General features: G+C 37.9%; 1 protein-coding gene across 1 annotated transcript in view; it reads right to left on the minus strand.

Annotated features, from left to right (window-relative positions):
- LOC126279012 (T-complex protein 1 subunit alpha) overlaps positions 1 to 16,766 on the minus strand; it is an 81,323-nt gene that overhangs the window by 15,918 nt on the left and 48,639 nt on the right. Inside the window, exons 6-8 of the mRNA XM_049979399.1 lie at positions 10,011 to 10,192; positions 5,113 to 5,195; positions 4,884 to 5,024 (exon numbers count right to left, since the gene is read on the minus strand). Coding sequence (XP_049835356.1) covers positions 4,884 to 5,024; positions 5,113 to 5,195; positions 10,011 to 10,192 — 406 coding nt within the window. The remainder of the gene's footprint in view (positions 1 to 4,883; positions 5,025 to 5,112; positions 5,196 to 10,010; positions 10,193 to 16,766) is intronic.

Raw genomic sequence — 16,766 nt, forward strand, 5'->3', positions numbered from 1 at the left:
AAGTAAAATTCACTGACATTTCCTTAATTTCCGGACACATTTTAGCATTTATCCCTGAAAAAAATATTGAGATCTCAAGAGGAGTTATGACATAACTTGACAATCTGGCTTTGCAGCTATGGTGCACGCAACAATAGTGCAAACCAGGAACTATTTACAAACACTTGCAAGCGGAAGGAAGCCATATGATGTGTGTGTTTCATTAAAACCACTGATTTTATTTTACAGGGTGTCCCTCTCAAACCTCCCTGATTTCAAAGACTCTGGGGGGGGGGGGGGGGGGGGGAATTATATAGGGAAAGTGCCAGTAGATAGGCACAATGAATAAAACAAACACACACACACACACACACACACACACACACACACACACACACACACACACACACACACAGAATTTCGAGCTTTCGCAACCGGCGGCTTCTTCGTCAGGAAAGAGGGAAGGAAAAGGAAAGATGAAAGGATGTGGGTTTTAAGGGAGAGGGTAAGGAGTCATTCCAACCCTGGGAGCAGAAAGACTTACCTTAGGGGGAAAAAAGGATAGGTATACACACACACAAACACACACAAACACACACAAACACACACAAACACACACAAACACACACAAACACACACAAACACACACAAACACACACAAACACACACAAACACACACAAACACACACAAACACACACAAACACACACAAACACACACAAACACACACAAACACACACAAACACACACAAACACACACAAACACACACAAACACACACAAACACACACAAACACACACAAACACACACAAACACACACAAACACACACAAACACACACAAACACACACAAACACACACAAACACACACAAACACACACAAACACACACAAACACACACAAACACACACAAACACACACAAACACACAAACACACACAAACACACACAAACACACAAACACACACACACACACAAACACACACACACACACACAAACACACACACACACAAACACACACACACACAAACACACAAACACACAAACACACACACCATCCAACAATCCTGTCGTACATTAGCCCGCACCAGTCGTTTAGTTTAGGGTTATCAAGAACATTTTCAATGACAACATGCAGATTTTGCAAACCCCAAGTCCGAAAGTTATATGCCTATTAACCATTTCTGATAGATTAAAGGTTGCCTCATCTGAGAATAAACATCTTTCCTGGAAGCTGGCATCCATATCAATACACTGCAGCACATCCGCAGCAAATTGTTATCAGTGTGGTTTGTCGTTCTGCGTCAGATGTTGCACAATTTGCACTTTGTAAGCACACATACGAAGACGCTGGCAAGTCGCCATTTTCACTTCATGTCACTTTGCTGCACCCTGGCGATGATACTTGGCACTTCTGATGCAGGAATATAAATCCTTTGAGATGCTCTACTATGTGGTGCACTTTTCACTTTCTTACCTAGTGTGGTTTTCAATAAAACAAAATGTATTTGTTAACAAAAATTAACATTTCCTTGTATTCGAAAGACTGATTTAAAATACCTTCACTGATTTCAGAAGTAAAGAAAAAAGTAGGTCTGTTGAAAGAAATGTGTAAGGTGGGGAAGAATTGTGTAAACCAACACTAGGCGACCGCCAATAAAAAGTGAGTTCTGGTATGTTCATTGTTCTGGTATGTTCATTATCATCGGTTAATACCCACTTTGTTATGTCTTATGTTACAGGTATTTGTGATTTTTCTTTCAAGGAATATGAGTACATGGCGTACCAACCACCAGGAACTGACAATTTCCTCCTCCCCCTCATCATCCATACTTTCTAACACTAGTGGGAACCAAAGGACTTCAGATTGGCATGCCCAATCTGTTAGAGATATCTGCAGAAATGGCCTGCAATTCACGAGCCACAGACACCACGGTGATCAATTCATGCAACAGGTAACTTGTTCAAATACTCTGCGAATCAATAATAAAGAGGACAGGTAGCAACTCACCATAAAGATTATTGCCGAGCCATAGACAGGCATGGGGAAAAGACAATCACACTCTCTCAACTTAGTTTTCAGAAATAGCTTTTGTGAGGAAACAAGAGTACACAAGCGCACACACATGCACAATCACTCAGACACAATTCTTGCACACATGACCACTGTCTCCAGCCAGTGTCTAGTCTCCAAGAATCAGACCCAAACATACCTTTCCTCATGCCTCCCTGCCTCATCAACAGCTGTGAGGCTAGCGGTAAGAAGTGGTGGCAGTACTGACTGCAAGCTGATGGGAGTGCTACGAAGGGGAGAAGCACTAGGAATGAGGGAGCAGAAAGCAGCACATATGCTCAGTTGTGCTGGGCCAGCAATGATGCACAACACCTCAGTAAACAAACCATTTCGTCTACCAAGACAAAAATGAGATTTTTCCAGTGTTTTTTCCTCGCCTTCTGATTTCCCTAACGTCCAGAACCTATGGCAACCCTGATTATGCTCTACACTGAACAACACCCTTGGCCATTTGAACATATTATTTGGCAGAAATTAATATTTAGTATAATTAACCTGTCATTTACACAGGAAAATTGAAAACTGCAGTGACAACTGCAGCAGTCCTATGACAGTTTTGCATTCCCACATGAATTTTTACAATAATGACTAGTATGGAACATAAAATGAAGGTGAGAACTCATTGTATGTATGAGGCATTAAACAGCCCATCAGCATTTATGTTGTTCAACTGAGCTGTCCTTTATGAATTCCAACTGGATTGTCCTGCACCAGTGAAGGGAGAGTGGCTGCAGAAGTGCTATGCATGTTCTGATGGAATCACATTTGGTAATAAACTATACCAATCAACATTTTTTATTTGCATGTCTATGTTCAACACCCATTTGTATATTGAGTGGTGCCTTTCCTCATGCCAATGTTCAATATTCATTTACGATATATTTTATTTAAAACGTGTATGGCAGAACAAAATCAATGCTCATATTGAAAGTCTATGATTGTCATGACGATGATTATTAGCCCTAGATTTGAATACATCAGAATGTCAGACAGAAGGGGAGGAGGAGGGGGAAAATGATTCTTGCAATAGGTGAGTGTGCAAATTATAGGTAAAGGAACTACTCATCAACTCTGATAGCAAGATGGAATTTTGTTTGTACAATATTTGTATTGCCACACCATTTTGTTGAAACAAGACCCATATTTTTCTGCACTTTCTAAATTACAATCATGTACCCACTGTGCAGCAAGGAAACTATGAGTAATATCTATATTATCTCCAAGGCAAGAGCAAAACCACTGACAGTAAAGAAACTGCTCCAAGAAGATAACAAGTAAGATTTACCAAGCCCAGAGTGCACCTTAACTACTGTACCAGTCTTAATAATTCTTGAAGCTTACATAATGCTTAGTTACATTAATGGCAGAACAGCTGACGTATATAATTCTAGAATGTAGCACTAAACAATTCTGGAAAACAGTATGTCAGACTGTAAGAGTCAAAAGTAGCACTAACAGCTACACAGATAACCTCCAGATACATAGACATGCTGAGCACTCAGCAATGTTCTAGAAATTCAAGAAACTGCATCAAGGTCTGATAAAACAAGTACAAGGTAAGACAAAAAAGTGAAAACACTTTGACTTGCCACAGAAAAATTATTTTACCTCCTACAAGATCAAACTTCAGTGAGAAAGTAATTTCATGTTTTCTTAAGAGATAGCAGTAGAATTATAGATATAACTGTCTAACCCACTAAATGGCCAGGGATATGTCAAGATGGCGGACATGTGTGAACTTTGAAGAGCAGAAGCATGGTATTAAATCATACTGCAAATAAGTGATAATTGCTGCTGCTCAAAGACAGCCAAGATGGAACTTATTTAGTTACAAGATTAACAATTACAGGTGTATGAAAAATCTGAGATCAATGAAACAGTGCGTGATGTGGAGAATAGCTGATCTCTTACAGTTACAAATGATGAATCCTCTAATATGGCATTAGAACAATTTTAGAATTCATTTCAAAAATCTTGAAGGCCAGGATAATTTAAGCATGAAGAGTTACTAGAAGAGAAGCAGGTTGCATTCTTCCATTCCAAGGCTAGTGCAACATCTAAGTGGTGATAACTCACAGCATAGTGAAAAATTTTGCGAAAGGATTCAGGGGATGGATAAGCAAGAAATAGGATTTATGACAATGTTATTTGGATGAATGAAGCACAATTCAATTAATGGTACTGTTGATATGGGTTGAAGATAACCACCACATTGTTGAAAAGGCTATATTTGTCTGGAGTGAGTATGTGGTGTGGTTGTCTCTTTGGGACTCTCTGGCCTTTCCGTTTTGTAGGCACTGTAACTGGAGGAAAGTACCTAGCAAGCTTGCATATTAGATTCTCTCTTCCATTTGTGAAACGAGAGATGGTATTAGGTTTTACTGCTAAGAAGGTGGCACCCCTACGAACTAGCATAGAGGTTTATGAGCTTACCTGGATCGAAACTTATTAGGCCAGTTGACAGGACACCAATCGAGTCTCTGCACACTCTCCGGACCATACATAATTTGATTTTTTTACTATGGGTCACAAATGTGGAAGTGTACTACCATAAATTAGCTAAAGTGGACATGCTTTTGCATTAGATTCCAACAGTTCGTGAAGAAATTCCATAGGACATTTTGGTGTGAGCTACAGAATCTTTCTTAATCCATTCTCTGAAATGGGTTTATGTTAAAGGCCAATGATATGAAAATTTCTCTTAAACAAGACTTGGAACATTTAGTTTACTAACTTTCTGTAACAATTCAAATTTTGTATTTTTTTTTTTTTTTTTTCCGGTTACCATGTATCTCCTAGAACACAATCAAGACACACAACAATTTGACTTACCTTAAGGCAAAGATCATCTATACCTCCACTACACAATATTACATTAGCCCCAACAGCTAAAATCTTTTGAATTCTTTCTTTAGTTATGTCCGCTTCCCGTTGCCTGATTCCTTCCAATTTTTCTGGGTCGGTTATAAGAACCTATATCAATAATCCAAATTTACTGAGATTAGTTCAATGGTTTGCAGAAATTTTAATTAAAAATTCAAAACATTTATGAATAACTTGCCTGAATTCCAAGTTTCATCTTTACTTTTTGAAGGGAGAAATCTAGGCACACAATTTTTGCATTTGTTACTCTTTTGGGCATTGCTGAAAAAATAAAAAACTTCTTAGTTCACATCATTATGTGATACCAGCAGATTAACAGGTTATATATTGAGGCTTCATATCACAGGAAATTCCAGAGGAACTAGTAAAACTCTTAGGAGTAGAGATAATTAGTCACTGCATAACACAAATTCATGGATGAGGAATTACACAAAGGACTGATGATCTCTTGTGGCTTGTAGCCACCACATATTGGGCATTTTCCAGTCAATGAGAAAGACCTAGCTTTTCTACTCTGAGCACACAAAAATGTTCCTTTTTTAGCTTGTGTCACTAATACTACATCAGCAGATAGCAACTAGGACAGATAAAGGAGGTCATATTGCACAAGGGAAGGATGAATGAAGAGAGAGGATGGTCGGGAAACTAATAACCAGCTGTTAAAATGAACATAAGGAGAAAGAAATATGGAGGAGTAAAAATAGCAGTGTAAAAGATGTCAAACATAGGAAGATAAATGCAAACATCGGTTAAGCACAGGGAGATTGTGAAGATCTATGTGCTTGAAAGCCAAGTTCCTGCCTATTTTACTGAGACAGGCTGGTGCAGAGAGATACAAATGTCACCAGTGATAAAGCAGCTTTTGGATCCAACTGTTTTGTTGTGCATGATGCTATACCTGTCTAATAGACATTTTGCCCTTGGTGACAATTTTGTAGTCTATCCATGAAAGGGATACAACTGACAGACAGGCCTACAGAATACTGGCAACGGCTGCAGTATTATTTGTAGATGATACTCGCTAATCTGGTGTTGAGATAAGAGTAGACTCACATGGAACTTAATTAGAAAGTGATGGGGGGAACCAAAATAAAATGGATGGAAAAATGACAAGACGATAATGACAATGTAATAGAAACAAGATAATTATACTTTAATTTCTTTCTAAAATAATGTGATTGATGTTTCAGCAAGACAAGTGGAAGGGGCAAGCCACCAGCCAATACTGCTTCTTTCTACAGTGCCACACACTTGCTGTGTTGCCTGTTCTGGAAATATGTGCACAGCACTGTTGAGTGTGGCTAACTGAATTCTGGCAATACTGCAACTGCAAGCTGTCATGCACAAAAGTGGTGGTGATGGTTAGTGTTCAACGTCCCGTCAACAACGAGGTCATGAGAGACGGAGCGCAAGCTCGGGTTAGGGAAGGATTGGGAGGGAAATCAGCCGTGCCCTTTCAAAGGAACCATCCCGGCATTTGCCTGAAACGATATGCACAAAAGTAGTTTAGCCATGTGAAAGCAAGGTCATCTGTCTTGAGCGGACAAAGTGGCAGTCTAAAATCAGTGTAAGTTGTATGGGCATATAAACACAATGGACACTCAAATGACACCCAAGATGAATGCACGAGATGACAGGAGAGGACAAAAGGCAACATGGAATCACTCGAGCGTGAGGCTGCAAAAGGCCAATGATCTTTATAGCATTCAATATCCCACTTATTGTCTACCATGCAACCACAAGATTGGCTACTAATGGCAACAGGAGGCAGGATTGGAGCTATCTAATGGTGAGCATGAGGCTACAAGGCATAGTTTAACAGCTTAGTCAACAAGTAACTCACAATGGCTTTACAGTGCTAGTGCCGGTGATACAAAACAAAGCAACAGCAACAATGAACAGAGCAAACATTGCATTATGTCCAATACAACAGTTGCTAAATTTGACATTTCATCAGAAAGGAACCTAAGGAATTTCACACAGTGAGAAAGAAGTGGCAGATGAAATATTAGCTTTTCTGCAAGTTGAGTCAGTGGAGTGTCTGGTGTCATACACACTCTACTATTTGGACAATGTACATGAGGAGTGTGCCAATGACAACACGTACTTAACAAGAGAAATTGATACTAAAACAGGTGTCGAGCCACGTACTATCATCATCCCTGTTGGTCAGGGAGCCAAAATCAGTGGACAGATTTCAAATACCATTGCAGCAATACGACCGTGTAGCGCAGAGGAAAATTATAAATATTCAAGGAAAATATTTTTTTACAACACAGTGTAACTGGATAAGTAAAATATCTGTTCACCAAGCAGCAGCAGTGCACATTGGTTTTTTCGAGATTCACAATGAAGTAGGTCCCATCTCACATAGACCTTTTCAGTATAGCTTCTGGGGTATAAATATGTAAATATTCTTGGAGTACCAGTACTGTACAATCTCATTTTTGTTCATTATGGCATAAAGCCATACACAACAGAAGATGGTAACATGCAATTGAAATTCAGCAAACAGCTGGAACTGGCCAAAACTGTGGAATGAAACACTATGTTTCAAACAAAATGATTGCCTCAGCATAAAGATTAATGAAGGCAAATTTCTTTAGCAAACTTGCAAAAATAACTTCATTGTTCTGCAAGGTGATTAATGCTCGACTGCTAATAACTTGAAAAAAAAAATCAGAACACTGAAACTAATAATATGTTTTTGCCCTCTGTTAATTATGTGAATGTATTTTAATTCACTTGATAGCTCCCAGCCACAGAAAACCATTTTGTTTTCATTTGACGTGGGATCTGTAAACGAAGAGAAGCGGCAAAATCACGTATCGCAAACGTGGGTCACATGGAAACAACTGCACATGCGCATGAGTCTGCTGGCAACTGGTCAAATGAACCTAATGTGAACAGTTGTGATGTCACGTTCATATCGAGCAGTTTATTGTAACAAAATATTACATAGTCTTCATCCTATGGCCATTGACATATTTGTGCTGTTTGCAGACACTTGTGCGTGCACAGCATTTTGTTTTTGTAAATGGTGCATTTCCTTTGCACCTAAAGTTTTATTTATTTTTTCTCTCGTTTATATTTTATTGCTGCAGCATCATTCTCCAGTAGCAGGATACAGTTAATTCTTTGCTAGAGAATCAAATTCTTACCAGTTAAAATTACAAAAAATTAACTGAAAGCTAAAGCAATGAAAAATTCCCGGAATTCCGAAAAATTCCTGTTTTTTTTCCAGATGAAAAAATTTCCAGGATTTTCCAGGATTTCCCTCTTGTCCCAGGTCATATACACCCTGGAAATGGACATCAGAGAACCACAACTATGGTATGTACACTGCTTTTGGCCAACAGCAGGTCAAAATAATTTGTTTCTGCTGGATTCCTGGTCTGCACATAAAAATCATAGTCCCTCCTGAAAAGTATGTGACATTGCAATTCATACAGCCTGGAACCACAGGACAAATTCAGCCAGCCTTTTGAATTCAGTTGCATGGCATCACAGTCCATCAGATCTAATAACCCTATTAAACAAATATGATTTTATATGGATCCTTTGAGAGTGGATACCTAGATGAATGTCCTGCAAAATTTGTAGCTCCCAATGAGTTCGCCTTTGATCTTGAGGGTATGTACTTCAGTGATCACTGTAGTGCACTATTTACCATTTGGTGTTAATGGTGCAAGTTAATAGTTTGTTTTGAACATTTCTTGAATGTTGACAATGTCCATTTTGTGAAGTGTAATAATACATCCCACAGAAGCTTTATCTCCGCACCTCCTGGACACTCATTCTCAGTAGCCCTATGGATGCACACAGCAAGTCATTAGCAGATATTTTTTCTGTCATAACTGTTAGCCCAACACTTTCAAATTATCCTTTCTAAAGATTGAACGTGCGACCTCAAACTCAAGCGGTTCCTTGTAAGACAGACTGAGGGATAAGCAGCTGTTGGGAGCGGAAGATTTAGTGCAAATGCAATCAGGAAACTGGACAAAAACATGAACAATGAAGTGAGGAATGGAAAGGAGTGAGAGGGAAAGGAGAGACAGGTAGACTGCTTCAACTGGAAACCTGTTGTCTTTGACAATGATGATGATTATGATTTAGAGTGCCAACATGGAGTTAGTGAAATGTCGTGTGACGAGGGCCTCCCGTCGGGTAGACTGTTCGCCTGGTGCAAGTCTTTTGATTTGACGCCACTTCGGCGACTTGCGCGTCGATGGGGATGAAAAATGATGATGATTAGGCAACACAACACCCAGTCCCTGAGCGGAGAAAATCTCCGACCCAGCCGGGAATCGAACCCGGGCCCTTTGGATTGACAGTCTGTAGCGCTGACCACTCAGCTACTGGGGGCGGGCATGGAGTTAGTGAAGCATACAGTCGTTCGACAAGAGTACTGTCATTATCTGATAATCAGAAGCACCTGGTTTATAGATTTGGTATTCAGAGTACAAGATAGGATTAGAGAATCAACTATGACACAACAGATTCAAAATTTGTGCTTCTCTGAGGATCCCAATACATTCAAGGTCCATAAAGGTTTGATACTTTTTTTTCCACTTAAAGTCTAAGTATTGCACAAACACTGAAAACTTACACAGGGAAATCAAGAGCTTTTGAAAATTAAGCTTTTTAAGAGAAGTGTGTTTGAGTTACCATGTTATCATGAAAAACAACACTTTCACTATCAAAATGTGGTTATTCATGACAAACTTATGGAACCTATCTACAGAAGTAGGAGTCTGATCTAATGCTAAAGTCATTGGTACTCTTCACTTTCCATTCCCCTATTTTTCAGGCTCATCTTGGTCCAAAAATATGCCAAAATATTTATGTACAGTATGTGCCAGTCAATCCGTCTCTCTGGATACATATCGCTACTATCACTGAGCAATACATTACATATGTGACTCACTGAACTGTCAACATAACTGCTCTATTTTGATCAAACAGAAAAAAAATTTGTTCTAAAAATACAAAATCTGATACTATACAGTATCACATCTTTCCTTCAGTTCATACTTTTATCTCTGGCTGGTTTAATTTTTGAAAGAAAGGAATTACCTTGAGACGCAACAGTGCAGTTGAGGGCATATCCTGGAACTAAGATGCTTTCACGAGCACTTCTCCCATGAGCTTTCAATACATTTACAGCCTTTATTGGGTATATAGAACCACCTCTTCCATCAGAAACTTTTACTGCTTGTGCAGCATCTACAACCATGTTAGCGAAGAAATCGGCATCACTTAATTTGAGTTAAGGTAAAATTTGTATGGAATCAGAAAAAAATCACAGTAAAATTTTATTTTACAAACAGGAAAACTACCAATAAATTTATTTCTATTATTCAGTCGTGAAGGAAGCACTTTAATATCATAGCAGAATACTACTTTTTGTGACTCTGTGCTTGCTTCCTCTGGCAGCATTCCACTTGTTTCTAAATTCCAGTTCTTAAACTTATTATAAATATTTAATTCCTTGTACAAAACTCCAAAGCATTTACTTTATAATTTTTGCAACTGAATTATTCCACAATAATAAAATACAATAGTTTATTACAGTAAACCATTCACTGAATATCAAATTACCAAACCACAGCTCACTGCGCACCAAGTACCTAAAATCAGGCATGATTTTTTTTAAATTTAAAGGAAGAGGATGAGGGTTGAGATGGTAATCACACAGATTATTTCCTCATTCTCCTCTGAATAAATAACTATCATGGTAGAATTGTTTGGGCACACAATATTGAGTTTTTTTAGCATCCATACTATAAGAAATTTTGGAAGAATAAAAAATATAAACACGGAAGAATAAAAAATATAAACACACACACACACACACACACACACACACACACACACACACACACACACCTACCTCTTCAGTGAACATGGGTTCTAAGTTAATTTCTCTGCTGCATACATTAATTTTAGTGCTTATACGCCACTGAGTGTTTCAGAAGAGATGAGAAATTTCTTTCCTTGAACATGCCTCATCTGATCTGTGATGCATGTGACCCACACCACACACAATTTTCACAGGGTTTCAGAAGAGATAGAAAGCTAGTTACACTTTTAAAGACGTTGCATCAGATGAACCTTTGCCCTCTCAACCTGTTATAATGAGACGGGGTACGCGCATTTTCCCAGCAGTCTACTACACTTCAAATTTCAAAATATAATTAAGGTGGTCATCGCTATGCAAAATGAAGCATCTTGAACTGCAGCAACAAAGTAACTTTTCCAATCTTCGGGATGAGAAATGACAACTTTCATCATAGCCGAGTTCAGATTCCTGCCACAAATGATCTGCCAGTTTCAAGAAACTTAGCAGCCTTTGATGAAATTGGTGAAAATTATGTATGATACAATATAAAGAAAGGAAAGTGTACCATTATTTAGGGAAAAGTGTAAAATGCTGTTTCTGAAAAATCACAATCTTGACATTTCAAAAATTCTACAAGGTAAACGGTCTGGCGCGGTTGTTATGGACACTATAATTTTTCAGTCATTTAGATTTGCTCTAATTATCTCCGTAGATGTTGAGAGATCATTTCTCAGATGAAAAATGTATCATATGACAAGAGACTCAACAAGACTCCAAACATTTTATGCAAGTGTTTGTTGTCATGGGAACCAATGAGGCATTGTAGTGCATGGGTTTAAGGACACATTATCAATTTCTGTCAAGCACAATTCCCAATTTGTCGGAAACTAAAGTTGCTTTAAAAATATGATACAACATAATGTTAAAATAATGTATTTATTGTATGACAATAGTGCATTCTAGTAAATAAGTAAGCATAATTTACGGTTTTTCAATATTGCCTTTTCACCCTACTTTAGCTGCTTATAATACATTTTTGACCGCCTATTTTGAAGATCTATATGCCTGAACCTACAACAACTGGTGGTGATAATGGTCACAGAAGCTCCTGACCAGCCAGACATCCTTGTTTCAAGTCATCAGAATATACTACAATAAAATTCAGATTCGTATCTAAAATCTAGAAAATATATATTTCAAATTACAAGTGGAATTCTTTTTTTGACACAGTCAATTTTAAAATAATTCTGGACCTTTTAAAAGCCAAAGTAGGTTTATAATTCACATTTGACACAACACATATCAATATCTGACACACCAGTTTTAGAAGAAAACCCTTTTCGCAAGTGTCGAAAAAACCTCATTACTCACTGGCATTTGTTACATGCTTGAAAAGAGTAACAATGAAGTTATAGGTGAAAAAGGAGGTGTGTGTGTGGGGGGGGGGGGGAGGTTGAATGCATACATTTTGTAGACATAGCCATCTGATGCCAAGTGGTGGGTGACTAGCCTTCACACTGAGGCTGTGAATGGAATTCATGAATTCCCTCATACTTGAGAGCATCCATCATTAAATTTATTGTGCGCCAAACATCCACAGTTGAGATGGGAATGTATGAGTATTCTATAAAACTGGTGCAGGCATGATTGAGTTATGTATCAACCACTGTGCCTCACAGATTTAAAAAAAAAAATTGTGTGTTCTGGAAGACCATGATTTGAAATCAAATGGGTGTAGCAGTCAAGTAAGCAGTTTTAATTATTAATGATAACCACTTCAGCTGCATGAGGACACCTTTATTGTGTTACGACCAGTTTCACTCCAACGTCTTCAGGTTGCCGAGTTTTACTAAGTCGTGGCACAAATTGTCTTGTTGCCATATGTAATGTTGAAGACCAAATCCAAAACAGTGATCAAAAATTCTGCCAACTGCCTGCACAGCATACTGCAAATAGTTTACAGTACATGGCATGCAGTGCTTGCTGTGCACACCATGCAATGTCTGCTTACATGCAACAACCAGACCTTTTGTGTCATGACTTTAGCACAACTCGGCAACCTGAAGAGGTTCAATGACCAAAACTGTTTGTAACACAAAAAATGTTTAACAAAACAGATGTCTTGGTTTTCATTAATAATTAATGTTATTGTCAGTAGTAGCACTCAGTATCGTCAAAATAAATGTAAATAAGCTTTATATAAAAAAATTAAAAACCTATAAACCTCACCGACTGACGAACTTAAAATGATGTCTAACTCCCAATTCGGGCAAAATAAAATCAGAGTAAGAATGTGGTAAAAGTACAATAATCAGTTGCAAATAACGTTTATTGCAAGTCCGGACTTCAGTCACTTTGCTGCCTAATTCAGCACCTTAAAAAAAAAAAAAAAAAGAAAAAAAATGCATTCCTCACTACATGTACAGTTATATTTGCTTCACATGTTAGTAAGTAAAACAGACATCAGCGAATTTAATTTAAAACATTACTATCACTTACATATATACCGTCCCAACTGGACTATCCATGTCTCAAGTTGAGATCATGCGGAGGCTGCTGTTTACAGTTATTACACATACTTCAGTGTACATCATACCAGTCTGTAGCACCCTCTAAATGTGTGATTTATCAAAAAACTATATTAATTGTTTTACAATTTGCATATTTATCATTTTATTCCTTATTTTATACTTTTAAAAACCTTATGCACAAAAATAAGGTGGTTGTAACTAAAAACAGTGTCTAATGTTTTACAGTTATGAACACGTGGTAGTGATTGTGCAAAATTGTATGAACTAACCAGTGGCATCAGTTACTCTTGCTCATTTTACAGTCTCATGTAGTTTAAAAATTTAGTAGAGCTTATATAAAAAAACTTACACTAATAAATGTATTAAAACTGTGAAATTTAAAGTACAGATGAAGGAATTGGAACAGGAAAAAAAATTGTTCTACAAGCTAACATACCAGCAACAGTATGTCAAAAGGACCCGACATATCTCTGCTTTATAGTATCCTTACTCATAGACTTCATATAAACTTATTATTGCTACATTTGTTTACCACACTATGGTAAAATTAGTGAAAGGGTGATACCTGTTTTTAGAAAACAAAAAGTAAATGCAGAGTTTTCTACCATGGGTAACTTTGGTAGAATTTTAAAAAATTGTACTGGAAAAGCAATGTTTTCCATAGATCAAGTGTGCATATAATTAATGTCCCAAATGTGGTGCTTACTATGCAAGGAACTGGTAGACAGATTGAAGCTAGGTTAGCGAACACGTCACATTAGATTGAAAAAAATGCAGCAGAAAAATACAGTTTCACTGCACATCTTGTTGTGAGTGGGGACAGTGTACCAGTTACGTACTCACATATGGAGATGCTCCAACCAAATGAGAATAGTAGGCTTATGGCCCTAATGTATGGGTCTGAAGTGTTTTTACCACCAGGCACCATTTTGTGGGACACTGCTTAATGAGCAGGTGGCCACTACAATCTCCCACTTTCGGGGGTTATTTAAGAATCATTGGGATTTGTTTGCTTTGGCTCAGTTCCAATAGACATATTTACCAGACAAAGGCCTTATATGATTACACTCAAATCAAAAACAAGTACATAGTGCCCGAGAGCAAATTCATTTCCCGTATTTATGCAAGGCATATCTGAAAGTTTATTAGTTTTAACACCAAACTGTGTAATTGTACTGTATCTTTAAGTGAAACTAAGCAAAAGGACATTATAAAGGAGAAATATTTTGGGTTGTTTTGACATACTGCTGCTGATATGATAGCTTGCAATACCATTTTTGTCTGTTCTAATTCCTTCAGCTACATTTAGAATCTAACCTTGTTTTAATAAATGTATACTGGCAAGATTTACTGTATTTTTAAACTATATGAAATTGTAAAATGAACAACAACTGACACCACTGGTTACTTCACACAATCACGGTCACTTATGTAAAACTGTAAAACATTTGACACTTATTAGTTACAATCACATTAACTTTTTTGGGAGCATTAGTCTTTTAGAAGGGTAAAATAATAAAATTATAAAACATGTGAATTGTAAAATAAAGTTAATATATTTTGTCAACACATCACACATGCAGAGGGGCCGGAGGGAGGGGGGGGACAACGACATTTACTGCAGACATAATACTATCAATAGAAATTGAAACAATTGAAACACTGTCACACTTAAATCACTACAGGTCTGAGTTCTCATATTCGAAATGATCAGACAAAACATTCCTGACACTACATTTTGAGTAACATTATGAAAGGCAAAGGAACTTATGAAAACGTGTGGAACTCTTTGGCCCATCCACAGAGCCACCCAAGGAAGGAGTATTTTAGAGCTTCTAAAATACCACTTAGGCAGTTCCTGTACAGGAAAGCTTGTTGTGTAGCCACATTCAGATGAATTAACTCTACCTAGGGTCGATCAGTATTGACTGAACATAATGTGAAACTGTACTGTGATTTTTCACAGAAAAGCCAGTTATGTACTGTTAGCTCCACTGAAGTGGTGGTGGTGGTGAGGGGATTTAGGAAGGTTAGTGTTTAACATCCTGTCGACACCGACATCACGAGATGGAGTGCAAGCTCGAAGTAGGAAAGGACGGAAGAAAATTGTCTGTGCCCCTTCAAAGGAACCATCCCAGCATTTGCCTTACATGACTTATGGAACTCGAGGAAATTTTAAAACTACATGACCAGGCATTGGTTTTGCTCTGCAGCTACACTACAACTGCTACTTGGGTATCTTACAGTTCATCCCCAATTTCAAGAGTAGAATTAAACTGCCATGACACCCAGTTGAAATATAAAAACAATGAGGAGGATTTCTTTGCTTCTCCCTACGAGATACTACACTCCTGTAACAGATCCTATTGTGGCCAAGTGACATGTTATGAAGCACAGATAATGTCAAATGCAGTTACCAGAGTAACTGTTCTGTCATTGTCTGGGTTATGTTACTCGGGTTTGCCTGGAGATTTCCATTTGCATTACAGCAGTGCCTGGGCACCTTCTATCTCACCTTGAAATGCTGGTAGCGATTCCCATACAACTGTATTGTTTTTGAAACTGTGCGTAATATTCAGGAAGAGCTACCATTCCATATACAATCTTTTGTAAGTTGGCAGCATTTGACCCTTATTACCTGAAAGGCTGCAAAGTTCTCTGCAGTTGACCAATATCAGAACCAAAATTTTCTGATACCCATCCATCCCTGAAATTAAGGCCAAACGAGCATTTTTTTTCCAAGCACATTTCTGCTGGACTTCACACAGACAATATGGATCACTGCTGAATGTGGCTGGGCGCACGAAGCATTTTCGCACACTATGCACCTGGAAACTGCTATGTTCATGCAGTGTGAATGTGCTGGGATGCATTTACTCTGCATTTTTTTTTTTTTCACACAGGAGGTCAACTGGCACTGACTAAATATGCTGAAAGTGCACCATGTTTTCTATGAGCTGTCTGAACTGAGGAGCAAAAAATACTGGAGAAAGTAGCTTTCCTGGAAATGTTCACAGTGCAGAGCACAGTAATTGCACCCAAGCTTTCTTCCACAGAAAGTATGCCACTGCCAAAATCTAAGAAGAGAAAACAGGATTCATGTGAGGAAATAGTACAGGCATTGAAAGGGCATTTGATATAATCTATACCTCACACATTGATGCAAATGTGAGATTTCTCAAGGTAACTGTCAGTGGTTAGGAAACATCTGCAGGACAAATTTGGTTTTCAATTAAATTCATTAAACATTTACAATTGTGTACAATATATCTTCCTCTCCATCATCATCTCCAGGTGGCAGCACTCTTACAGTTAATCAGCCTTTTACACTACAGCATAAGACAACGATAATTTTTATTGGAGAAAGTTTCCGATTGAAGGAATCAGACTTTTGTCAAATATATTGACTGTATTGTTACTGTTCCACCTGTGAAATTATACTAGAATGGACAGGTGTGT

This window comes from Schistocerca gregaria, chromosome 1, assembly GCF_023897955.1.
Source record: "Schistocerca gregaria isolate iqSchGreg1 chromosome 1, iqSchGreg1.2, whole genome shotgun sequence".
Classification (NCBI taxonomy): Eukaryota; Metazoa; Arthropoda; class Insecta; order Orthoptera; family Acrididae; genus Schistocerca; species Schistocerca gregaria.